Source organism: Paroedura picta, chromosome 7 (assembly GCF_049243985.1).
Source record: "Paroedura picta isolate Pp20150507F chromosome 7, Ppicta_v3.0, whole genome shotgun sequence".
Classification (NCBI taxonomy): domain Eukaryota; kingdom Metazoa; phylum Chordata; class Lepidosauria; order Squamata; family Gekkonidae; genus Paroedura; species Paroedura picta.
In genome coordinates this window covers 97,928,950-97,955,541 of record NC_135375.1, presented here as the reverse complement: position 1 = coordinate 97,955,541, position 26,592 = coordinate 97,928,950, and the positions used below count along the sequence as shown (strand labels likewise).

General features: G+C 47.6%; 2 protein-coding genes across 5 annotated transcripts in view; both read left to right on the top strand.

Annotated features, from left to right (window-relative positions):
• GNE (glucosamine (UDP-N-acetyl)-2-epimerase/N-acetylmannosamine kinase) overlaps positions 1 to 26,022 on the top strand; it is a 56,851-nt gene extending 30,829 nt beyond the window's left edge. For all 4 annotated transcript variants that reach the window (XM_077345579.1, XM_077345582.1, XM_077345583.1 and 1 more), the window contains exons 5-12: positions 1,011 to 1,223; positions 2,809 to 2,896; positions 10,696 to 10,906; positions 15,237 to 15,366; positions 17,539 to 17,760; positions 19,767 to 19,949; positions 20,636 to 20,752; positions 22,165 to 26,022. In XM_077345579.1, coding sequence (XP_077201694.1) covers positions 1,011 to 1,223; positions 2,809 to 2,896; positions 10,696 to 10,906; positions 15,237 to 15,366; positions 17,539 to 17,760; positions 19,767 to 19,949; positions 20,636 to 20,752; positions 22,165 to 22,400 — 1,400 coding nt within the window. In that variant the 3' untranslated portion in view covers positions 22,401 to 26,022. The remainder of the gene's footprint in view (positions 1 to 1,010; positions 1,224 to 2,808; positions 2,897 to 10,695; positions 10,907 to 15,236; positions 15,367 to 17,538; positions 17,761 to 19,766; positions 19,950 to 20,635; positions 20,753 to 22,164) is intronic.
• Positions 2,914 to 8,493, top strand: LOC143841372 (uncharacterized). The gene is made up of 2 exons (XM_077345584.1): positions 2,914 to 5,288; positions 8,402 to 8,493. The coding sequence occupies exon 1, from the start codon at positions 3,490 to 3,492 to the stop codon at positions 5,245 to 5,247; it is 1,758 nt and encodes a 585-aa protein (XP_077201699.1). The 5' UTR covers positions 2,914 to 3,489; the 3' UTR covers positions 5,248 to 5,288; positions 8,402 to 8,493.
• Positions 26,023 to 26,592: the final 570 nt, after the last annotated feature.

Here is a 26,592-nt window from a genome sequence, read left to right as displayed (position 1 = left end):
TGAGCATCCTGCTGCCATCTTTCCAGCAAGCTAGCTTGAGGCCTCTAACCATTACTGGGCTTCTGTCAGCCAGTGCTGCCTGCTGACACCTTCCTTTCCCCTTAGTGCAGCCTGAGGCATCAGGAGCTAGCTCTGCAGGAGGGATCCCAGGCAGCTGGCCTGCTGTGTAGTCTGGTTTGGGACTTGGTGGGCAGTGGGTCTTGCCAAGCATGGGTGCTGTCACCATGGCATTCCCAACTGGATGAAGAGTTGAACTGAGAGTTTTTATAGCCTGCTTTTCACTCTGCAAAGGCGTCCCAAAACAGCTTACAAACATTTTTCCCTTCCTCTCCCCACACCAGGCAGGTAGGTGGGGCTGAGAGAGGTCTAAGAGAACAGCCCTGAGAGAACTCAGACTAGCCCAAGGTCACCCAACTGGCTGTATGTGGAGGAAAGGGGAATCAAACCCGATTCTCCAAATTAGTGTCCGCCACTCTTAACCACTACACTAAGCCTGCTCTTGAATTTTGGTTGCTGCAAATTCCTCTAGGTAAGGGAAGGGCAGAGCACATTTGATTTACCAAGGAGATCTCTCACTGTCACAATTGATCCCCAGATGACTGAGGTCTGTTCCTTTGGAGAAAATGGTTGCTTTGGTTAGTGGACTGTTATTACATTATAGCCTGCTAAGGTTCCTCTCCCCCACTTTCCACCTTTCGAAGATTCTGCCCCCCAAATTTCTCATAATTTCTCATGAGCTGTTGTTGGTTAATGTATCACTAAAAGCCAGAACTGCCTAACTGAATACAGCAGAGCCTTCTCTCCTTGCCATTCATTCTGCCACTTGGCCTAAAATGGTAAGACAGATCCTCTGTCCACCATCATATCAGGATTTTGCAAACAGCAGCTTCTCCTTGTGGTTGTGATTATACTCACCATGACATAACGCTGGGCAGAATGATTGCATGTATTATGTTACCAAATTTCAGTTTCTTACCATTAGGTGATCCTGTTCTGGCTTTTCCATGCAGGGAGCAAAGAAATGGTTCGGGTAATGAGGAAGAAGGGTGTTGAGCACCATCCCAATTTTCGAGCGGTAAAGCATGTTCCGTTTGACCAGTTCATTCAGCTTGTGGCTCATGCTGGTTGTGTGATAGGGAACAGCAGTTGTGGTGTACGAGAAGTTGGGGCATTTGGAACCCCCGTCATCAATCTGGGAACACGGCAGATAGGGAGAGAAACAGGTACAGTATAATGCTGTCACTTCTGTGGGCCCTTAATGGTGGCTAAAGCTTTTGTGGATTATTGTCCAGTTTATGAGATCCATGTAATGTAGCCCTCTGTGCACAGGTGTATCTATATCTGGACGGGCTTCGTAAGTGCTGTTGGTTGTCTTTCTGTACTAGTTGTCATAGTTATTTTGAGAACTTTCATTTCCTTTAAAAAGTCCAGCGGAACCAACAATATCACTGGTACATCGAGATGCTTGAATTAGGGATGGGGACAAACAAACTAAAGTTTGGCATGAATTTTCACCGGTTCGTGGCTTGTGAAGCCATGTTCATGGACTGATGAGCTTCCATGAATTTTGATGCAGTTTGTGGTGGTTCATGAAGAGCAGAAAGCAGGGATTTAAATGGCTCTGTGCTATTTAAAACCCTGCATTCTGCTCTTCACAAAAACTAGCTGAACTTGGAACTCCCCACTGTTCAGCTGTTTAGTTTAAATGACTCAGCTATTAAAACCATTGCTTTCTGCTCCCTGCAAAAAGCCATGAGGAGCATAAAGTAGGGGCTTTAATGGCTCTGAACCATTTCACCCCAGCTTTCTACTGTTTCGTGGCCAGCAGAAATTTGAAAGGTGAAATGCCTGTGAAAAGCCGTAGCCAGCATAAAGTAGTAGAGGGTGAAATGGCTCCCGTCTCTGTTTTCAATATCTAGAAGAAAATATGATGGATTAAAAAGGACGGGAGGAAGATACCGAGAGGGAAAGAACACCCCTTGACAGTTTTCAGATCCAAACACTAGGGTTTCTGGTCTTTTGAACGCTCCTGTTACTTCTCCATCTATCCCTAAAGCATGTTGAGAAATATGAGTGGGTAAGAGGAGGGAGCTTTGAAAAGAAAGAGCTGAGAGAGGAAAAACTCTTCTCTTTGCTCTCCCCTTCTCCCTTTCCAAGCCATTTTGTTGACAAGACTCTCTCTGTTCCATTCTCTACCGTTGGGTAGCAGCCCTTAAGGTGAGGTCTACAGATCTGGGGATAAAAGGGACCATATCTATACCTGAATTCCCGTTTTACAGCTGGTTGGCCTGGAGAAGTCCGTCCAGCTTGGGACCAACTGGAACTGAACCCTCAACACTGCTGAATGTGGCCAGGGAGCCATATTCAGCCAACCACTGCACCACAGTAAAAGTTCAGAAGATTTAAGCAGGCTTTTACTGTGCCTCCAAGGCCCATGTGCACTTTTCCAGACTCCCTGCTGTGGGTAACTTTTAATCTCAATATGCACCAACTGTCCATTGGCAACAACTATTTTTTGTTAAAGGCCACAATTGTCCTGATGAATGAGACCAGCGTATGTGCCTGCAGTGCAGGTGTCATTTCTCCACACCACCCTGTGCAGCATCAGCATTTGTAGCAATGTGCTGGTGCAACAAGAGGCCCCTCCCAGGCTGAGCAATTCTTTGCCGGCATTAGCAGAGAATGCCTTTGGCATTCAGAACTGAACACAGGGTTTATTGCAGGGTTTATTCCTGTAATACTGTTTCTCAAAGAGCTATCACGCACTTATTTTATGGTGTGTTTGCGTTTGTTTGTTTGTTTCTCCAGGAGAAAATGTCCTGCATGTTCGTAATGCTGACACACAAGACAAAATCCTGCAAGCCTTGCATCTCCAGTTTGGCAAACAATACCCTTGGTAAGTATCTTTAGCCATAGAATCGCTGCGGAAAATGTTCTGGCACCTTGGCAGGCTTTTTCCTTATAAGTTATACTCATGGAGTGGCTGGATTTTGGCATTGCTAAGCCAGTGTAGTTCATTGATTAAACGAGAGCCATGTTCTCAGTGTACTTGTCAGGATTGTAGAATCTCTGTCATAAATTAGCCTGAGTTCCTCCATGTCAGTTATATTGTTTAATTGGACCTGGCGCCTGCTAGCCCCGGCCTTGTAGTTTGTAAGCAATAAAATAGAATAGTGATGTTATTTTAACCTTATCTTGTTATGGGCTCACAGGGTTGTTGTCACTTCTCTCAAGGATGGGAGTTTGGAATCCTGTTGTTGTTTCACATATGTCTTTCCTCACTAACCCCCCTCCTTGGGAACTGTCAAGTTTTGGGCGGGAGAAATGTATTGATAAGCTGAGGCAAATCTGGCTTCGAGTCAGATTTGACTTTCAGTCCAATGCGTATAGTGCTAATCAATAAAACTATTTTCTTTTGAATAAGTTTTGTTGTGAGTTTCCTGTGCGTCTGACATCAAGTCAAATCTCTCAACTCCTTTCACCTGCAAAATGCAGGGCGAGGGACATACTTTTTCTGAGCAGGGAGAGGGCCTGGATTGGGACCTCTCCCAGGGCGACGGCGCGGGTGCCGGCCCGCACAGCTCGGGCATGATGCGGGCGATCTCGGGGACAACCCCGGGGCCCGAGGAATTTTTGGAACGACACGTCACCCAGCGCAGGCGATTGTCTAGATACGACCGCCCTACTGGGGATGAGAGGTGGCCGGAGCACCTGGGACTGCCTAGCTACGCGCTGGAGCCTGTGGGTGAGACACAGGACTTGCAGTACAAGCTGGACAGGGTGACTAACTGGCTGCAGGATCTTTCGGGTCGGCTGGATCCGGAGGAGAAGCGCCGAACGCAACGCCTGCTGAAGGAAGTGCTTGGTGGTAGTGCGCACGATACCAGCCTGCGAAGAGCGAGTGGTGGGCCTGCACTGCGGGAACACGGCATGGCGGACACGCAAGCAGCAGCGGATGCTGAGGCGTTGGCCAGGGCCAGGGCGCAGCTGGAAATCGAGGCGGAGGCAGAGGCTCGAGCGAGAGCGCAGAGGGAACGAGAAGGCGAGGACGAGGAGCGAGAGGACGAAGGCGGCGCGGGCGGCGATGGAGCCGGAGGGGACGGCGCGGACGGAGGCGAGGATGCAGCAGCGGCGGCGGCCGCGGCGGCGGCGGACGTTGCGGGAGCCGAGGCGGCGGCGGCAGCAGCGGCACGCGAAGCGGCGCGAGCGGCAGCGCGAGCAGCAGAGGCGGCACGGGCAGCGGAACGAGCCAGAGTGGCGGCGGGGAGAGGACGAGGCATCGGCCGTGGTGCAAGACCCCTAGTACCGGCCCCGGCACCGGCGGATTGGGGCCCAGGGCGCCTACCTGCCCACCTCCGTGGTGTGGAGATGCGGAGCACCTATAAATTCAAGGCTAAGTTTTCCGGGGACCCCTCCGATTTTCCTACGTTTCTGGTGCACCTCCAGGCCTACATGATGGAAATGGGGTTCACTTTCCAGGACGACGCTGAGAAAGTGCGTTTCGTGGGTCAAGCCCTAGAAGGTAAAGCGGCCAAATGGTTCGTGGACTTGTACCGTTATCACCCCCAAGCCATCCGTGACTACAACCATTTTATGAGAGCCCTGCGCCAGATGTACGTGGAACCGTTCGAACGAGAGACTGCGGAGAAAAAACTCAGGGCTCACCGGCAAGGGAAGTTGTCAGTGGTCGAGTACGCCCGGGAGTTTAAAGAGCTGGCTTCCTCGGTGCCGGACTGGACGGAACCCCAACGCGTGCTGTCGTTTGTGGGGGGCCTCAATCCTACCCTGGCTGACAAATGCCTCCTCCTGGAAGACCCGCTTACAGTTGAAGGGTGGGTCCAATTGGCGGGGGAGATGGAAAATCGATTGGAACGAGCTTCGATGGTGCAGGTCCTGGCAGGCAAAACCGTGGCGAAAACTTCCACCCCGGCGAAAGTCAAGCCCCGAGCCAAGTTGGAGCCGTCTGAGCGCACCCGGCGCATGGAAAAGGGGCTGTGCTTGGGTTGCGGCCAAGCGGGGCACTTTCTCGCACACTGCCCGACAAAAGCAACAGCGGCCCCGAGGGCAGTGAGCAGCGCCCCACCGAAAGCCCAGCCCGCCAAGAAAACCACTCCAAAGAAAAGTGCCAAGTCTCTCCTGGTGCCAGTGGCTGCCGTGCCAGCAGTGGACGACTCGGAGGAGGGAAGCGGGCTGGAGGACGAGGATCAAGCCGAGGAGCAGTCGGGAAACGAGGACGGTCTGCTGTAAAGGCGCCCCGCCAGCAGGCCGCCAACAGGGGCAAACGCGTGGTGAGTGATTCCCCCTTGCTACTCCTACCTGCCAAGCTCTCCAACCCCAAGTCGGGGAAAACAGTGGGAGTCCGGTGTATCGTGGACTCGGGGTGCACCCAATCCCTAGTGAGCCCGGCACTGGCCGAGACTTTGGGGGTGGGAAAGGTGCCGCTGAGGGAACCCTTGCCAATCACCCAATTAGATGGGAAATGTGCTCCCGGAGGGGAGGCCACGGCGAAAACGCGCCCAATGGACTTGGACATAAAAAAACATTGGGAGCAAATCCAGCCTTTGGTAGCCCCTCATTCTGCCTTCCCTTGTGTGTTGGGGTTGGATTGGCTGAAGGAACATGACCCCCTAGTGAAGTGGAAAGAAGGGACTGTGGACTTTACCTCTCCCGCCTGCGAGCAGCACGCTCGACCGCGGGATCCCCCACGCACGGGGATTGTGGCCGCTTTGGGATCGGGGGGGGCAGCGCTCCCTCCTGAGTATCGGGACTTTGCTGATGTGTTCGCGGAGGTGGAGTGCAACCAACTTCCTCCCCACCGTAAAACTGACTGTGCCATTGAATTGAAGAAAGGGGAACCACTCCCCAAAGCCAAACTTTATTCCATGAGCCCCCGGGAAATGGCGGAGCTTAGGGAATTTTTGGATAAGAACCTGGCGAGGGGTTTTATTAGACCGGCCACATCTTCATTGGCGGCCCCGGTCCTTTTTGTGAAAAAGAAGGACGGTTCGCTACGTTTGTGTACTGACTACCGTGGGTTGAACGCGGTCTCCACCTGCAATGCCTACCCGCTCCCCCTGATAAAAGACTTGTTGGGCCACTTGGGGAAGGCACGAATTTTTACGAAATTGGATTTGAGGGAAGCCTATTACCGAGTTCGGATCAAGAAGGGGCACGAATATCTAACGGCTTTTAATACCCCCCTGGGGCAGTTTGAGTACACTGTAATGCCGTTCGGCCTCGCCGGCGCTCCGGGCGTGTTCATGAATATGATTAATGAAATTATGCATGATTTATTGTACCAGGGGGTGTTGGTTTACATTGATGATATTCTTGTGTATTCAGAGAATGTTGAGAGTCATGCTGATCTGGTACGCGAAGTGCTCAACCGCTTGCGGAAGCACCAATTGTTTGCTAAACTGTCTAAATGTGAGTTCCACCGCGATGCGGTGGAGTTTTTGGGATTCCGTGTCTCCCAGGCTGGGATTGAGATGGACCCTGGCAAGGTGCGCGACTTGCTGGCTTGGGAACCTCCCCGCACCAGGAGGCAACTGCAAAGTTTCTTAGGATTCGCTAATTTTTACAGGACTTTCATTCCCAATTTTGCCAAAGTGGCGTTGCCCCTCACTGACTTGTTGAAAACCAAACAAGGGGGAAAAACGGCGAGCCGCCCGGGGACGCCCCTTTTGTGGACTCCCCCCTGTCAAGACGCATTTGACAAACTTAAGTTGTTGTTTACGTCCGAACCAGTACTGGCCCATGCTGACCCTTCTAAGCAATTTACTGTACAAGTAGACTCCTCGGACGTAGCAATGGGGGCCGTGATCCTCCAAGAGGGGGAGGACGGGAAATTACACCCGCTGGCCTATCTGTCAAAGAAATTCTCGGGGGCAGAGCGAAATTGGGCAATTTGGGAAAAGGAGGCGGCCGCGGTAAAATTGGCCCTTTCCACCTGGAGGCATTGGCTAGAGGGGTCCGCGATCCCATTTGTAGTCTGGACGGATCATAAAAACCTTCAGGCACTCAAGCAGCCCCGATCGCTCTCCGCCAAGCAAATGCGATGGGCGGAGTTTTTCGCCCGTTTCAACTTCTCCCTAAAGCATCTGCCGGGTAAAATGAACTTTTTGGCAGATGCATTATCACGCCTGCCCCAGTACAACAGCAAACGAGACCCATTGGTGGACACCGTTTTCACCCCCGCCCAACTAGGGATGGCCGCCGTGACGCGCAGCCACGTAAAGACTGTTACGCCCATCCCAGGGGGCTGGGTCCAGAAGGAGATGTCACAAGATCCGGAGTTTGGCTCCCTCCGCCCTGATCTGACTGAGAAGGGGGGGCTCTTTTTTAAGGGCGAGAGACTCTTTGTTCCTGTGGCGGCCAGGGGAAAAGTTTTGAAACTTTGCCACGACGCAAAAACTGCTGGACACTTTGGTTTCGTGAAAACTCTGCACCTAGTCAGGAGACAGTATTGGTGGCCGTCCCTGCGCAAAGATGTGGAGAAATATGTGCAGGGATGCCCTATTTGTATTGCCTCAAAACCGGTTGGGGGCAAGAAAAAGGGGCTATTGCAACCACAGCCCACCCCCTCTCGTCCATGGACAGATGTCACTATGGACTTTATTACGGACCTCCCTCCCAGCCACGGGAACACCGTCATATGGGTGGTAGTGGATGCTTTTTCTAAACAGGCTCACTTCATTCCCTGCACGGGAGTGCCTTCAGCACCAAAATTGGCTTCTCTTTTCATTGAACACGTGGTACGTCTGCACGGGATCCCGACACGTGTCCTGACGGATCGGGGCCCCCAGTTCGTTTCCAAGTTTTGGAGGGAACTCCTGAGACTATTGGGGGTGGAGCAAGCCCTCACTTCGGGCTATCACCCTGAATCAAATGGTCAGACCGAAAGGGTAAACCAAATCCTGGAACAGTACTTGCGTTGTTTCATCAATCACCAGCAGGACAATTGGGTCTCTTTATTACCGCTGGCTGAATTTGCCTACAACAATGGGGTTCATGCCTCAACGGGGGTATCACCCTTCAAAGTAGTGTATGGGACGGATTTGGCAACAGCCCCCACCTGGGAACTCAGCTCCACTGAGACTCCTGACATAAATAAATGGGCATCGACCATCAGTTCAGGTTGGCCAGAAATTGTTGCTAGCCTCAAGGAGGCAAAGCAAGCCTATAAAGCTCAAGCAGATAAGAAAAGAGTACCTGCACCTGATTGGAAAGTGGGAGACCTGGCCTATTTGTCTACTAAGAACCTGAGGTGCCAGCAGAAATCAAAGAAACTTGGCCCTAAATACGTGGGGCCATTTAAGGTGGTAAAACTGATTAATACTGTGACTGTTGAGCTAGCTTTACCAAAGACTTATAGGAATGTGCATCCGGTTTTTCATTCCAGCCTGCTGCGAAGAGCTCCGGTCCCAGACGAGTGGCACCCTCCTCCAGACCAGCCTGTGCCAATTTACATCGACAAAGACACCCACTATGAAGTCAACCAAATTTTAGACTCTCGTTTGCACAAGGGTCGCCTTCAATATCTGGTCGATTGGAAAGATTTCCCCTCGGGGGACAAAGAGTGGGTGGAGGCAGGGAATGTGAAGGCACCCCGCCTTCTCCGGGCTTTCCATCGAGCATTTCCTGATTGTCCTCGCCCGGTAGATGCCGGCTAGGTGGGGGAGTGAAGTTAGTTTTAATGCGGAGGGATGTCAGGATTGTAGAATCTCTGTCATAAATTAGCCTGAGTTCCTCCATGTCAGTTATATTGTTTAATTGGACCTGGCGCCTGCTAGCCCCGGCCTTGTAGTTTGTAAGCAATAAAATAGAATAGTGATGTTATTTTAACCTTATCTTGTTATGGGCTCACAGGGTTGTTGTCACTTCTCTCAAGGATGGGAGTTTGGAATCCTGTTGTTGTTTCACATATGTCTTTCCTCACTAACCCCCCTCCTTGGGAACTGTCAAGTTTTGGGCGGGAGAAATGTATTGATAAGCTGAGGCAAATCTGGCTTCGAGTCAGATTTGACTTTCAGTCCAATGCGTATAGTGCTAATCAATAAAACTATTTTCTTTTGAATAAGTTTTGTTGTGAGTTTCCTGTGCGTCTGACAGTACTTGGTGGAACTTACTCTCTGCGTCAATGATTTGCCTTGGCTTCCTTGGTCCATATAGAAAGCAAATGGCCTAATTCTGGCCATGCATCTGCCTTTTGCATTGATACATTCTTCTAGTTGATTATCTGCTAGTTGATTATCTTGGGGCAGCCCTGTTATGGACACCGTAGGTCCGTCTGATTTTAAGCAAGGTTTTGTAAAATCTACAGAATCTTTTTGGCCTGCTTTGCCAGCACATTGTTGATAAAATCCTTGTATTCGATGAGCTTACTCCCTGACCTGTGCTCATAGTATCAGAACTTTTATTTTTGCACAAGGTGTCTAATAGGTAAATAAGGAAATGTTGTTTTCTGGCAGCATGTTTCTTTTCTTAACTAGTTTTGCAAAGTAATGCAGTTTAGTGTTTCAGTGCATGAAACCTTTCCCCCTTTTTCCTTCATTGTAAGGACTCCTTAAATAGACAGTCAAATGGAAATAGCTCAGGGCACGATCCTGCCAAACTTAAGTACACATCTGTTGGTGCACATATTAGATATTTACTTTCCCCTTGTAAATGTGAACCTCCTTAAGGCTTTGTCCTTTGAGGTGTTGGATAATGCCTTTAGTGATCACCATGCTTTAAAGCTAATTCTGAAATTTAATAATGATTTTTTCAACCCAAGAATGTGCCTGGCCTGGCAGATGAAGGTCTTTCCAAACACAGGAAAACCAAGTGATCTGAGCAAATGCATCTCAGGTTATCTCAGGTCTTGAATAATGCAGAGCTGACATCCTTTCGCTCAGCCCTGTTACAGACTGATTCTGATGCTTTTTTGCATTTGGATCAGATGCTTAGCTTCCTCAAGCCTCTGTTCAGTAGCAACAAACCTATAAGGGCTATGCAAAATTTGAAAAACAGTTGGTTTGATCAAGAGTGCAGAGAGCTTAAAATGGAGTTAATAAAGAGCCTGAGACAGAATGGATATGATAAGAGCGAATCTAACATGCTAAGGGCAGCTAAGTTAAAAGTACTATTCAAAAACCTGATCATAAAGAAAAAAAACACAGATTATGCAAAAGGTATGAGGAAGTAATTAGAGATATTTACTTTCCCCTTGTGAACATGAACCTCCTTAAGCCATTTCTATTTTGTAGTCACTCATAAATATATGTGATGTGTTTCCGGGTAGAACTTTGTCATGGTCAGTATGGAAAATAGAATGCCTTAGGCCAGCGGTCTGCAACCTTTTTGTTGCCGTGGACCGCTGCCACGGCGTGGGGGGAGAGGGCAATCCGGGCCCCACTCATGCATGGCAGCCCCGGCGTTTGCAGCCCCGTAAATGCACGTTTGTGCTGCCGGCATGCCAGCGGCCGCGCTTCACTCTCCCGAAGCAAGAAGCTTGCCGGGCCGCAAGTTAATAGGCCGCTTCGGCAGCCGATTTGCTCACGGCGTGGCGAGTTTCTCGCTGCGGGGAGAGGGAGCCGCGGCCTGGTGCTGAGGCCTTCTGGGCCGCGGCCCGGGGGTTGGGGACCACTGCCTTAGGCTGTATGCTAAGGGTTTTTTTTCTTCACACATTACACTTACTGCCGTCTTACATTGTAGTTCCAAGATATACGGAGATGGAAACGCTGTCCCAAGAATCCTAAAGTTCCTCAAGTCTATTGACCTCGGAGAACCCCTTCAGAAGAAATTCTGTTTCCCTCCCGTCAAGGAAAACATCTCCCAAGACATTGACCATATCTTGGAAACCCAGAGTGCATTGGCCGTGGATCTGGGTGGAACAAACCTCCGGGTAGCAATAGTCAGCATGAAGGTAAATATGAACTGTAACGCAGCGATTAGGACTGTTTTGTGGGTCGTAGCGCAGACTTTAAAATTTTAAAAATGTTGAGAAAATTACATTTTTTCACTTCATGCTATTTTCAAGCAAGACATGGGATGCCTTAAAGCTTCAAGAATGGTGTGAAAAACTGGATTCAATCTGGCCAGCTTTTTCACTTGATCTCACCCAGTTTCCTTCCTTATTCCCTCCCCCATCCCACATGGCTTTTGTCTGCGCAGGTTCCGTCATCCCCATAGACTTCTTGGTGATCCAAGGGGACCCCTACTGCTCTTTTCACCTGCAGAAAAATGCACTGTGTCCTCCCTGATGAACTACTATAGAGCTTTAATGATCGCATAGTTCTACAGGCTTTTGAGTCCAGTGGCACTTTTAAGACCAACAAAGTTTTATTCAAGATATATATATACTTTTGTGCACAAGTGCACTACTTCAGATTCTCCCATGCTTGCACATGACATCTTATATCTTGAACAAAACTTTGTTGGTCTTAAAAGGTGCCACTGGGCTCAAAATTTGTTCTTCTGCTTCAGACCAACACAGCTACCCACCCGAATACATCTTTACAGGCTTGTTAGCTATAGTCACTAACGTGCCAATCACCTGACAAATTTTAACTTAGTCACTTGAAGTGCTCTTTCTTTAGGTAGAAACCGGGTGCGGTTTGCTTTATGTTATTTTTAAATGCAAACCTTTCTGAATAGCTCAGCATAATCGTACCTTGAAAACTTTGTGTAGTCAGTGAAAGGCAAAAGCTTTGGCAAAGACAGGTGGGTGGGCATTTCCAAAGTCTCTTAAACTTTAGAGCAGGGATCCTCAACCTGTGGTCCTCCAGATGTTCATGGACTACAATTCCCATGAGCCCCTGCCAGCAAATGCTGGCAGGGGCTCATGGGAATTTTAGTCCATGAACATCTGGAGGACCACAGGTTGAGGATCCCTGCTTTAGAGCAAACACTACTCCTTTTCATTATGTTCCAAAGACTAATCATGCTGGGTTGTTCTACCCCCCCCCCCCCCACCCAGTCAGTTGTTACGGAATTGCAACTTGCAAACACCACTTGTGTCTAAATTAAATTATGATGTGATTCTTAAAAGTGGACTATTGCTCCCCTATGCAATAAACTATGTCACAAGCATATGAACACAGACTAAGATTAACTCTTTGGCCTGATCCAGAATGATGACTAGCAAGTTATCAAAACCTGGAAGCCCGCTCTATACCTAAGAAGACCACCAGTGAAATTCTAAGCAAAATTACCTCAGTCTAAGCCCTTTGACTTTCGTGGACTTAAAATAGTGTCACTCCTTTTGAGATTACACTGTCAATGGCACTTTGGGCCAGGCTGTGTGGATTGCTTTTGAACAGAAGGCAAAAAAACCCATCAGATTTGATGGTTGGTGTACTTTATTCTCAACATGGCTTTTATCAAGTTTTTCTAAAGTCATGGCATCAGGTGCCCCAAGAACACAATGTGGACGTGGACGTATGCCTGCTTGTGTTTTTATTCTTCCCATAAGACTTTTCGGTAGGCAAAGCATTTCGAGCATCTAAATCAGCAGCTGGAAGTGAAATCACACTTAACCTAAAAATAGTACACAGGAAATAGTCTGCAGCACTGAAGGCACAAAACATCGTTGATACTGCCACAGCAGTTTTTAAAAAAAATCTATCCTAGAAGTCACAATCAATCTATATGAGATACACTTATGGTATATCCATCACTTAGACCTTACTGTTCAGTTCTAGCATGGATGCCCCAGTCTACTTAGCATGAAAGAGAAGCACGTTATCTAGTATCGATACTCAGGGGATACTTACTTAGCCATCTGTTTACTCAGGGAAGAGGAGCAGACATAACGTGCAGATGCATTTAAAAATGCATTTTAAATGCAGATGCATTTAAAAGCCGTGCAGGCAAGCTTCCAGTTTATAAAAGGCATTAGGGCTGCTGAACCAGTGGTTTGCTTGAGAACACTTTTGAGGATCCAGCTTTATCTGCAGGCCTCTAGAGAAATTATAAAGGTTTGACATTTAGAATTGACCAGTGAACCACCTATACACACACACACAGACACACAGAGAGAGTTTTTGGGTGGTTGTCAAGTTGTAGCCACTTATGACAACCTGGTCAGGTTCTCAAGGCAAGAGACATTCAGAGGTGGCTTGCCACTGCCTGCCTCCCCCTCAGGACCCTGGTATTCCTTGGAGATCTTCCATCCAAATACTGACCAGGTTAGCTTCCAAGTTCTGGCAAGATTGGGTTGCCTGGCCCATCCACGTCCGGGCATCACAAAGTGCATATGCAGTGCCTGTGTACAGTTTCACAAAAATGTGTTGCATTTCCCCAGGAAGCCATTGGTGCTTAGGGCTCGCCTGTCAATGCTAAACTGGGAAGTACAGGAAAGAGCCTGTAAAGCAAGCAGCGTGATGTAGCATGGATCTTCCATGAAGGCAAAAGGAAGGAGCGATCTGAACAGAGACCTCGTTTTTCTGTTGTTGTTATGTGCGAAGTCGTGTCCGACCCATCGCGACCCCATGGACAATGATCCTCCAGGCCTTCCTGTCCTCTACCATTCCCTGGAGTCCTTTTAAGTTTGCACCTACTGCTTCAGTGACTCCATCCATCCACCTCATTCTCTGTCGCCCCCTTCTTCTTTTGCCCTCGATCACTCCTAGCATTAGGCTCTTCTCCAGGGAGTCCTTCCTTCTCATGAGGTGGCCAAAGTATTTGAGTTTCATCTTCAGGATCTGGCCTTCTAAAGAGCAGTCAGGGCTGATCTCCTCTAGGACTGACCGGTTTGTTCGCCTTGCAGTCCAAGGGACTCGCAAGAGTCTTCTCCAGCACCAGAGTTCAAAAGCCTCAATTCTTTGACGCTCGGCCTTCCTTATGGTCCAACTTTCGCAGCCATACATTGCAACTGGGAATACCATAGCCTTGACTAAACGCACTTTTGTTGGTAGGGTGATGTCTCTGCTTTTTAGGATGCTGTCTAGATTTGCCATAGCTTTCCTCCCTAGGAGCAAGCGTCTTTTAATTTCTTTGCTGCAGTCCCCATCTGCAGTGATCTTGGAGCCCAGGAAAATAAAATCTGTCACTATCTCCATTTCTTCCCCATCTATTTGCCAGGAATTGAGAGGGCCGGCTGCCATGATCTTTGTTTTCTTGATGTTGAGTTTCAAGCCAACTTTTGCACTCTCCTCCTTCACCCGCATCAACAGGCTCTTTAGTTCCTCTTCACTTTCTGCCATTAGAGTGGTATCATCTGCATATCTGCTCGTTTTTCTAGACCTTCTTTTAGGGAAAGATGTACTGATGAGCACCTTCCCTACCCCTAAACAACATACCGTCAGCAGACTATAGAGAGGGAAGAGAAAAAAAGCAGGAGATAAGTAAAGTGGACAAAGGGAAGGGAATCTATCAGCATAAAAAAAAAGAGTTCATATTCTGCTGAAGGCACATCTCACGGTATTTCATTGTCACTGTGCATGTAGCACCCATCTTGGCTTCTGAGTGAAGATGTCACACGTGAGAGATCTTCACTTTGTTTTGTGAGAAGTATTTGTTCAGCAGCTAGATTTTTAGATGGATTAATTTTTTTTGCTGTCTTACGGCATGGGGTTATCAAGGCAAGAGATGCTCCGAGCTGGTTTGCCATTGTCTGCCTCTGCATCATGACCCTGATATTCCCCGGAAGTCTCCCATCCAAACACCAACCAGGGCTGGCCCTGCTTAGCTTCCACGATCCGACAAGATCAAGCTAGCCTGGGTCGGGGATGCCAGTCCCCTGGTGGCATCTGGGGATCCCCCGGTTTTACAGCTCATCTCCAGGCTACAGAGATTAGTTCCCCTGGAGAAAATGGCTGCTTTGGGGCGGGGACATCTTAGCATTATACTCCACTGAGATCCCTCCCCGCCCCAAATCCCACCCACTCCCGGCTCCACCCCCAAAATCTCCAGGGGTTTACCAATCCAGAGCTGGCAACCCTAAACTGCCCTGAGCCTCAGGGGAGGGTGGTATATAAATATTAAAATAAATAAGCCTGGGCTATCCAGGTCCGGGCCTTCAGCTACTAGGCCATGCAAACATGGATGTGACAAGCATTTGTGCCTGTTTTAGCAGTGAACCTTCTGTTCCCCTTGCACAAATGCAGTATACACCCCTCACACAGCATTCGTAATCCTGCGTATTCTGACACTCTCGGGTGCAGCCTTTGGGGGAAACTGTGTTTCATATAGGGGAGGAAGGAGGGTGACCAGAAAAGCTGGAAAGCAGACTAATGGTTTTTCCTCTCACTTAGGGTGAGATAGTTAAGAAATACAGCCAGCTGAACCCCAAAACCTACGAGGACAGGATAGAATTGATCCTTAAGATGTGTGTGGAGGCTGCCTCAGAAGCAGTGAATTTGAATTGCAGGATCCTGGGTGTGGGTAAGTTTGACGAGCACAATGTTTCTCTCCCTCATGAAGTAAAACCACTTATCCAGGGGTAGTCAAACTGCGGCCCTCCAGATGTCCATGGACTACAATTCCCAGAAGCCCCTGCCAGCAAATGCTGGCAGGGGCTTCTGGGAATTGTAGTCCATGGACATCTGGAGGGCCGCAGTTTGACTACCCCTGCACTAAACAAATGGCAGGCAGTTTTGTCTTTTATAGAATGGTGCCAGATCTCCTTTTGCCGTTTGTCAAAGCGACGTGGACCTGTGGTGTGTGTTTGTGGTCATAAACTGCACAAATGCGTTGGCGTTACGTTACTGCCATTGTGCTCTCCTCCGAGCTCATGCCAGATTTTTTTTTCATAGCAATTTTGCTAATGGCACAGAAACATTTCAGGTGCGGGGGATGATTGGCTTCCCTCTCGAGGATAAATCAAAAAAAGCCATTGCAGCACAAAGGCCTGTGGCGGTGGGTGACGCCAGCCTCTCCTAAATCCCTTGCAATGTCTTCTCTTTCTCTTTTTTACATACTTGCGGTGGTATCTTTTTAATATATACTATATAGATACAGTAGATTGAAAGCCAGCTTGGTGTAGTGGTTAAGAGTGGCAGCCTCAAATCCTGGGGGCCACGTTTGATTCGCTACTCCTCCATGTGCAGCCAGCTGGGTGATTGTGGGACAGTCATAGTCCTGTTAGAGTTGTTGTCACCAGTTCTGTCAGAGCTCTCTCAGGCCCCTATCTCATAGGGTATATGTTGTGAGGAGAGAAAGGGAAGGAGATTGTAAGCTGCTTTGAGACTCCTTTGGGTAATGAAAAGCAGGGTGTAAAAGCCAACTCTTCTTCTCCTACAAAATACAAGTCTTTATTGAGTTGATCACTCTTTCTGGATCTTTGTGACACTCAGAAAGGGTGAGCTCCTCTTTGAAGAGAGAGAAACCTCAGCTCAGCATAACCTGAGCACAAGATGGTTTCTGTCTTTTGGTCTGAGCTGAATTGTAGTCCATGGACATCAGGAGGACCACAGGTTGACTACCCCTGTGCTAGATCACCTGGGTTCTGGACCATTGGATGGCAACAAGAAGGCCAAAGAGAACCATTCTTAGGCTTGGCCTGCACTTGCAGAATGGCTAGAGTTCCGTGGCAGTAGAATGGGGTGTACCACTTTAGACCTTGGTGCGGGGGGGATCTACGCCAATTCCAAACTGGGAGATTTCTGGAGATTTGGGAGTGGAACCTGAGAAGGGAGGGGAAGGAAGGGACCTAATTGGAGTATAATATAACATTTACCATTGTAAGTAGCTATTTTTCCCCAGGGAAACAGATCTTTGTAATCTTGAAATAATTTATAATTCTGGGGACTGATCGCTGTAGTGTGGAGATCAATTGTAATTCTGGGAGATCTTCAGCCCCCACCTGGAGGTTGGCAACTTTAGGCCCATGCATCTGATTTCCCCCTTCAATGAGAAGGCTCCCTTGCAAATAATAAAAAGAACATGAAAGAGAGAAATTCACAAGCTGTCCTAGTGTGCTGTTTTCAGAGGAAGAAGAGCTGTTTTTTATACCCCTCTTCTCACTAGCCGACAGTGTCTCCAAGTGACTTACAATGGCCTTCCCTTCCTCTCCCCACAACAGACACCCTGTGAGGTAGGTTGGGCTGAAAGAGCTGACAGAACTGCTTTGCAAGAACAGGACTGTGACTGGCCCAAGGTCATCCAGCCAGCTGCATGTGGAGGAGCGGGAAATCAAGCCTGGCTCACCAGATTAGAAGCCGTTGCTCTTAACCACTGTAGCAAGCTGGAATTGTCAATATATAGGAAGGAACTTTGAAATGTAAAACTCCTCCCCTGCAGTCTGAAGCGCTGCTGGCCATTGTCTCACATACATAGATCAGACCAGGGGTAGTCAATCTGTGGTCCTCCAGGTGTTCATGGACTACAATTCCCATGAGCTCATGGGAATTGTAGTCCATAAACATCTGGAGGACCACAGGTTGACTACCCCTGTATCAGACCATAGTTCATCGCTGGAGAGCATATTAGGGAGTTTTTGTTGTTCTTCTGTTAAGAGATGCAATTTTTGCTGGGCTTTCTTTTGGAATAACTTTATTGCAGAATGACCAGTCCTTGATGAGCGTTCACCGTTTTTCTCCCTTGATGCGCGCTCAGGCATTTCCACAGGTGGGCGAGTCAACCCCCGAGAAGGCATCGTTCTTCATTCCACAAAACTGATTCAAGAGTGGAGCTCTGTCGACCTGCGGACTCCGATATCGGACACGTTACACTTGCCAGTTTGGGTGGACAATGATGGCAATTGCGCTGCTCTGGCAGAGAGGAAATTTGGGCATGGGAAAGGAGTGGAAAACTTTGTCACCCTCATCACTGGGACAGGTATTTACAAGCTCCCCACCCAGCAGTGCTTGACTGTTGCTGTCTTTAAGCGCTGCTTAAGTGCCTGGCTCAAAGCAGTGGGGTTTTGTTTAAGTGTGGCATGCCATTCGTTGCAATCTGAACCTGACGCCCTAAGTACCCTCCGGTCTATAAAGGCTGATGGATCTTCATTCTTGTTTGTATTGGACGAAGTGAGCCTTGACTCTCAGAATCCTATATCCTGGATGTTTTTGTTGGTCTTTAAGATACTGCTGGACTTGAATTTTGTACTTCCTGTTTACTGTTGCTGATCATTGGCTTAGAAATAGGTGTAGTGCAAAAAGTCTGAGAGGGTAACTTAAGAATGCTGGACCATCTCAAAGGGGTAGTATGGGATCGGCACAGTTCTGAAGGGTTGCCAACCCATGCGTCTGGCTGAAGGCCAACAGCTTCTTACAGGTCATTTTGAACAGTGTGTTCGACGTACACATGCAAAACATTTACCTAGGCATGTAAATTTGTGCGTGCATCAAATGAATACCACCAGACATGTCAGTATGTATGCTGGGCAGCCAGTGGTTGGCTGCGATTCCCTGCTGTATGGGCATAGCATGCATTTGGTGTAGTGACTTAAGAGTGGCAACGTCTAATCTGGAGATCCCAGTTTGATTCCTCGCTCCTCCACCTGCAGCCAGCTGGGTGACCTAACACAGTCCTGTTAGAGCTGTTCTGACTGAGCAGTCTTGTCAGAGCTCTCTCAGCTTCGCCTGCCTCACAGGGTGTCTCTTTATGGGGAGGGGAAGGTGATTATAAGGCGCTTTGAAACTCCTTTGGGTAGTGAAAAGTGGGGTATAAAAACCAACTCTTCTTTATTTGTTACCAGGAAATGTGCAAAGCAGTTCTAGTGGCAGGAAATGCTGTCAAGTTGAGGCCACCGTACGGTGACCCTGTAAGGTCTTCAGGGCAAGAGATGGTGGTTTGCCATTGCTTGCCTCTGCACAGCAGCCATAGACGTTCCTGGTGGTCTCCCATCCAACAGTAACCAGGCTGGCTCTGTGCAGCTTATGAGATCTGACAAGACTGGGCTAGCCTGGGCCATGCCTAGTTTATTACTGGGCCTCCTGTAATTCATCTGTAGCAATTATCTGCATGTTAGAATATGCTATGCCTTTCAAGAGAGCACCTTTCAGAGAACCCAGGGGCAAGAATAAGGACCTGTGGTTGGAAATTTACCCCTTCCCCCATTTGGATAGACAGAAATATCTCCCCAAAAGTACAGCAGCATGCTGCAAAAGGCAACAGTCCTGTAAATATCATTTCCTTGGGCTGCCCATGGGAAGAACTGTGCATTGCTCTCATCGTTTGTGCACGGAAGAGCCAAAGGAAATTTAATTTGGTCTTCAGTTGGCTCTTAGCACTTAAGTACTTTGTTTTTATTATTTATTCCGTCTCCTTAGATCTCCAAGGGTAGCTTGCAAACGGTGATGTTACACAATGGCTTACTTGGATATTGATTTTGTTATGGATCTGTTTTTAATGTTTCATGGGCAGCTTTTGATATTTTAACATCAAAGTGGTAGAAATCTCTCACTGGGGATGCTGTTCTATTATTGGGGTGCCTCCTAGGCAAGACCTCCTACCTGGTTGCTATTTCTCTGACCTTTGAAGTAGCACCTGAGGCACTTTATGAAATCCCACACAAAGGGGCACTTTATGACTATTATGAGCTTTTTGCCAATGTGATACTACGATTACTATTATAACACTATATTGGAAGAGCAACCACTGACGAAGACAGAACAGAAAGCGGGTTACTTAACCTAGGATCCCGTTTTGGTTAACTCTTTATGTTTGAGCATTTAGACTTATAACCTTTTTCACTTATAAATATAGAGAAGACTACTACATCATTGTGCCTTGTGATTTCCTTTTTTCTTCCTTTTTTCTTCTGAGTCTACATTGAGGAATCCACGGTTCTATACTTGATTAAGTTCTTTGGCTAATCTTCAGCTTTCCTGTCATTACAGGCATTGGTGGCGGAATCATTCACCAGAACGAACTGATCCACGGAAGCTCTTTTTGTGCTGCTGAGCTTGGCCACATTGTGGTAGCCTTGGATGGCCCCGAGTGCCTTTGTGGGAGCTACGGCTGCATAGAAGCATACGCTTCTGGAATCGCCTTGCAGAGAGAAGCGAAGAAGCTGCACGACGGTAAGGCCAGCCTTGTTTCCCACATTTATTTCCAGGCTGTGGCATGAAAACGGGAGCAATGAAAACAAATCTGCAGCACTCCAGCTTAAATAACTGTAGAACTGGGATGCCCCTTAACGGGGTACTCTTAAGGAGAAAAATCATGGCAGGACTTCCCAAAGCACTCTTTTCTGATGGGTCCGTGCTGCCAGTGGCTAAACCAGCACAGAGCATTTCAAAGTCCAGATGTGTACTCAGTGAAGATATGCACCAGGCAGGCACTCTGATGAAGAATGTGCAGCTCTAGGGAGATGGAGGGAGGGACTCTTGCTGCAGTCCAGAAGATCAACATGCTCATCCCTACTCCATGAGCCAGCATACACGCTTGATTAACTGCACTGGTTAAACTCGTATCATTTTCCGAGTCTTCCGAGGGTTTCGTTTTCACAGGGAGCCTTTTGACTGTAACTAACTGGAAAGCCTCACAGGCCTATATTGTAACGCTGATATTCTGCCTAAATCACCCCCACTTCATAGCGCATCAGATTCTGTACGTGAAAGGCATAAGCTTAAACTTCCTTCGTTTTGTACAGTTGGCTGAAAGTAACAAAGCATCTGTCTGTTCATGGATTTTTCCCCCCTGTTCTAACTACTTGTTCACCACTACCCTGTTTTTTTCCTCCCACCCCGTGTTCCCTCCCAAACAGAGGACTCATTGTTAGTGGAAGGGATGTCTGTAAAGAAGGAAGAGACGGTGACTGCCGCGCATCTCATTCAGGCAGCGAAACTGGGAAATCCCAAAGCTGAGCACATCATTAGAACAGGTAAGAAAGCTCAGATAACTGAGAACTCTTTCTCAGAATCCCGTGATAACGCTGTGCAGCAGCTCTAGTTGTTCAGAGGACATCATCCACATTCACAGCATTTTACAAAGCAATATTAGCCAAGAACCCCCCCCCCAAAAAAAAAAAAAAGAGAGAGAGAGAGAGAACAACAACAACACACTTTAGGGAGAGAAAACCTGGCTCTAGGGAAACCTGGCTCTAGGGAACTTTAAATTGCAAGTTTTGCTGTTATGGAAGCTAGAAAGGGAGGCAAGTGATGGAGCTAGATAGGGTGTATGTATGTAAGAAAATGCTAGGAAGACAGTAGAAAAAGAGGGAGACCCAGCATGAGATGGATTGATTCAATAAAGGAAGCCATGGCCTTCAGTCACAAGACCTAAACCAGTCTGCTAGTGATAGGATGTATGAGAGGGCATTATCGCATGTCTTCTGTCAGAAACCACTTGATGGCACATAGCGCACACAAGAGAATGCATTCAGAAACATTATGTTTTTGTTCCAAGGTGGTCCATAGTTTCCTGGATATATATCAAGGCATGCCACTGGAAAGTTGGCTCTGTCCCATGCAAACATTCAGACATTTTACAATTTAGAAGAGACCACTGTTGTTTGGGGTGTGTCCTGATAGTTGTTTCCTGTGCTTTTTGCTGGATCCTGTGCCCTACCTACCATTTAATACCTCATGTCCTTTAGGGACTATACCAATATTCGAGACACCTTTGGACAAGCAACTATGTACCATAGGGGAAAGCAGGGCCACCACTTAGGCTTTCACTAGCTAATATGGCTTGAAAGAGAAGAAGATGAGTTGGGGGGGGTTATACCCCACTTTTCACTATCTAAAGGAGTCCTAAAGTGGCTTACAAGCACCTTTCCCTTGTCCCTACAACAGACACCTTGTGAGGGAGATGGGTCTGAGAGAGCTCTATGAAACCTTCCCTCTTGCTCTTCTTGCCTGAGCCTGCCCCTGACCATGCTTTTAATGATTTAACAATTAGAACGTCTCTGTTGACTAAACAAGTAAAACCGACAGGTGGGAAAAGATTCTCTGTAAAGATGTGGTTTGCCCAGTGAACCAAAACTCTTTTCACCACACTGTTCTGTGCCGCTTTCTGGAACAGGCAGTACTTCCCTTTTAGCTGTTTGCACGTGGCACAAGAGGGTCCCAGTTGCCCGTGATATGCGGGCCGTGTTGTTTTTCCCAGTCAGTAAGCTCAGATGATTTCTGCAGCATTTCAGTCGCCTGCAAAAGACGACAGTGGGACAAAATAAATAGCTCTCCGCATACACAATGGCAACACTACCTCTGTTTCCTTCTGGCTCCCCCAAAGAGCCATTGTCTCTTTTGTGGCCCTTCTTGCCCCTAACTCTCTTCCCTGTTTTCCGCACAGCGGGAACCGCTCTGGGCCTCGGAGTTGTGAACATTCTGCACACCATCAACCCCTCGCTTGTGATCCTTTCTGGTGTCTTAGCGAGCCACTACGTCAGCGTCGTCAAAGATGTGATCCACCAGCGGGCCTTGTTCTCTGTGCAGACCGTGGACGTGGCCGTCTCGGACCTGGTGGATCCCGCCTTGCTGGGGGCCGCCAGTATGGTCCTGGATTATACCACACGCAGGATATATTAGCCAAGGCAAGAGAAAGAGATCTGATGGCGCCTCGGTGGCACTTTGGAAGGAGCCATGTCCCACTAAACACAGGCTGTCTTTTTCATATTAAGAGTAAATGGATTTTTAGGCCGGCCAGCAGGTACTTCAATGCCTCTTTTGTTTTGAACAACCCGTTCCGTTCTCTTGCTCATCTCAGCACCCTGTGAGGTCAGGTGCGATTACTTGATGCGTCAAAGGTCATTCAATATGAAGAGCATCTCACAGACTCGTACGGATGAAGTGGGCCCCACCAAGCGATTCCTGGCGGATGCTGGGGTCTTACACCTTTGCAAGTAACGATAAACCACATCAGCGTGCGGGTTTCCCAGTCACTGCAACAGGAGGGAATGGAGGCCTTGCCTAAACAAGCAGAGAAAAGCTCTTTTGCAGACTGCTGCCACTGTGGAGACCCAAACGGGCAGCCGTCAGCAAGCAGAGGCTAGCATTAGGATTGATTCAATGTCTTCTGTGACACAGAGGCTACCCAGTTATTTATTGTTGAAGTTTTATAAGGAAGTTTGTAAGGGGAGTCTAGCAACATGCGATGCACTTACAAAGGTAGCTTTGCAAGAGCTTATTGGAACGCAGAAGAGGAAGGTGGGCTGAGGAACCGTCAGTTCTGCCTCAATCATCTGTGGGGGGGTTTTATAACCTGTGTCCTCTGATTTGGAGATAAGGACATGTCCCGGTGTAGTTTTTTCCTAGTCCTGGTGGGTTTGCTTTTGTTTATGTAGACGGTTTTGTGTTTCATTGATGTCACCAGCTGCTTTCCTACGGATCTAGGCTGCCAGAATCCGGCTGAAAAGAGATGTCTTGGCTTATGAATGTACGTGAAAATGTCTGATTTATGGTCTGGATATGCTCACTCGGATCAGAAGGCTGAACTCCATGCTCAAACTGGCCTTTGAAAGCGGGCATGAGGTCTAGCCGGCCCTCCACACTCTCTGCTGACCTGCCAGCTGTAAGATCCATTTCTCTTTTACCCACAGAATCCGCACAGGCAGATCTCTGTTAGGCAATATCCTGCAAACGTGGTTCACCTGTAGCCTCTCCCAATGTTGCTCTGAGCAGCTGGTACGTTGACATACAAACAAGCTTTGAAAAGGTTAAGTTGGAGTCCCTTTAGTGACAGTCGCCTAAGAGGAATCTGTTTTTAAAAAGTGACATGTTTCATCTCAATTGGCATGACTCACTAGCAACCCAATTGGCATGACTCTGACTAGCAATCCTACCAAATTTTCACGGCGAAAATATGGTTTATATTTCCCTCCATGCTGCAGCTTCAGTCGTGAGGAGGGGGGGGAATGTCTTCTAGATTGTAAGACCAATTCCATGTGGTCATGATATATCTTCCTGCTGGGTTTTATCCGTGATGTGCAAGTCTGTGAGCTCAGAATGGCCAGTTTTCCTTTGGTGTGCTTTGGATTTTCTTGCTCTGGAAGTTTTGTTAATGACCCAGTTGGCAAACTTCTGGATTAGACCATTGCAGGTACACAACAACAGAAGTCTTAGCAGGTTACTAAGGTGACCCTTTTGGGAACATTTCCAGCTTACTTCCTTTTGTCTGTCATGACACTGGGGGGGGGGGACAGACCCCTTCCCTGCAGCAGATCTGGCTATCTTGAAATGTGTCTATCTGTGCCATCTGCAGAGGGCTGATTTAGGCAAGGATCTGATGTAGTGACTGTACACGGTATTTTTCAGTTTGTGGCTGGCATTTTTCTAAATGCTTTCCATCCTGGTCCAGATATCCACACGTCCAACAATGCTTGCCAGGGCCCCACACTTCTGAGGTATGATCAGAGGTTATCAAAAGCACTTCTGGTCTTATGCTAGGTAGAATGGAGAAAGAACTGGACAAACCTGGATGTGCAGGATCTGGAACAATGGTTTTCTTCTCCACACCCCTTTTAAACCACCAGTTACAGCTCTTCTTCAGTACAGAAACTGTCAGATTGCCACTGGTACATTGTCAAGAGCAAGAGGCATTTCATTCCACCCAACCACCTTTTGTGTGAAATATCATTTGTGTTTAATATCATTTACACATGAACTGGTGTTCAGCCGTATCGTCTTCTCTGTTCACGTCTTGCTCTTCGGTGGTCTCTGGAATAACAGTGTAATAACAGTCCACCCACCCCCTTCTACGTCTGTCGATTTCAATGGATTTGGGGTCGAGGTGAATTTAGGATTGCACTGTAAACCAGGTTAAAGAAGTGTTCATAAATACTTAAAACTGACAGACATCTATCTTTGCTACTCCCCTTTTGGCAGCACTAGAAGTTCAAAAAGCCTTCCTCGTTTATGTCAATAACTAACGCTTCTCGTCAGCCCCTCTCCCCAAATAGCATGTAAGTACAACAGGAAGCTGAGTTGGTTCTTTATCTGTTCCCTACTCGTGAATGCAGCCAAAAACACTGGGGACAGTTTGAAAGCACTGAACCCCCAAATAAGGTTTGGACCGCCACAAACCAAACACCCCCAAGTTCAGGGAGCTTTCCTCTGGGACAAGACCTGCTTTTTCCTGGTCCAAAGCCCTGTACTTTTGCCAGCTGCTCCAAAGTGGGGTGAACTCTGCCTTGGACCAGGAGGGAGATTTCCCAAAATGTGGGGCATATCGTTTATGGGGGGTCCAAACCATATTTTGTTCTTTGGTGCTGTCAGACTCTCTACAGCAGGGGTAGTCAAACTGCGGCCCTCCAGATGTCCATGCTGGCAGGGGGCTCATGGGAATTGTAGTCCATGGACATCTGGAGGGCCGCAGTTTGACTACCCCTGCTCTACAGTGTTTTTGGTTGTATCTGAGGATGAGGCATGAATAGGGAATAAAGAACCAACTTCTGCCTCCTGTTAGCCACCAGCTTATTCTAGGCTTATTTCTTCTCTAGGCGTTCACTAGGCTGGGCTTATCGAATGATCAGCTGTGTAAGCCACCAGATTTCCTGTTCATTTTGGCAAGCCTCTGTTTTCTGACTTGGTTTAGTTTTCTCCTCATTCCTTATACCACTTTCAGTTTCCATTTCTGGGTTTCCAGGGGATGTGGAGGTTTTTTGCTGCTGGAACTCTTACCCTCCTCCTTTGCCAAGGAGGCTGAGTGGCTAGAGCTTGGCATCATGCAATTCTTATTTGTGTCTCACTGCCCTATGTTTTTAATTCCAGATCTGTAACTATTTCCATTCTGTTTTTTTTCTTCCAGATGTTTGCCTCTTTCCTCCAGCTTCTTAGTTCTTTCCACCCATGACTAAATGGGTGTCCTTTTCTTTTAACGGCTTTTCTAAGTTTATTTGATTATTTCCCCCCCCCTGCACTTTTAAAATAACAGGCTCTTTTTTTTAAATTAAAGTTTGATTTTTCAAAACCAGCATACAGACTGTTAACCTAGAATATTGTAGTAAAAACAAAAAAATCCCCCGCACACCCATTTCAATGACATGAAAAGGGCAAAAACTGGAAAGAAGTCCTCCAAGGAGAGTCACAAAGGGGAGAATTTCTCAAAGGAATCATTCAGAGAGACGTGACACTGCTTTCGTAACGTCTGGAACTAGTCGTAATGTGAATGTCGTAATAGGTTTCTAAATAAAGGTATGCTGGTTGGTTTTCATGTTTTGCCTGTACGGTTTTTGTGTTCATCAGCGTTGGCATTAAGAGTTAATTAAGCAGCATTGAAATGTTCAGCTGTCACTTCTGGCCAGAGGAGCCAGCGTTCAAAATGCCCATCTCAAGTTGGCCTTGTTAGTAACTTCAGGAGCTGCACTCGTCTTTGCCTCAAAGGAGGCCCTTTTAGATCCCCAGTTGGCTGCTAGCTGTGATTCTGGCTACCTTGAGGAACCGAGAAGCGACTCTGTGTGTTGCTTGGGTATATTCAGATTTTCCACCCAGAATAACGGATCCTGTTCTCGTTTCCTTTTGTACCAGGGATGGAGGCGGTTTATTGGAATGTAGTCTTTAGTGTTGGTCTTACTGCTAGATGTACCTTTGGGTTTCCATTTACTGGCCTTCCTACTTATTTTGTATAGACACGCAGCTGTGCAAGTATTTAAATCCAAAACGGAGGGTCAGAAAGACGATCGCGAGAGATCTAAATGTCCATTTTAGATAGCTGGTATCTCTTTCAAAAAAGGTCTTTACTGCCCTTAATTCTTTCAGGAAGTAACTTTGCAGTGCTTCCTTT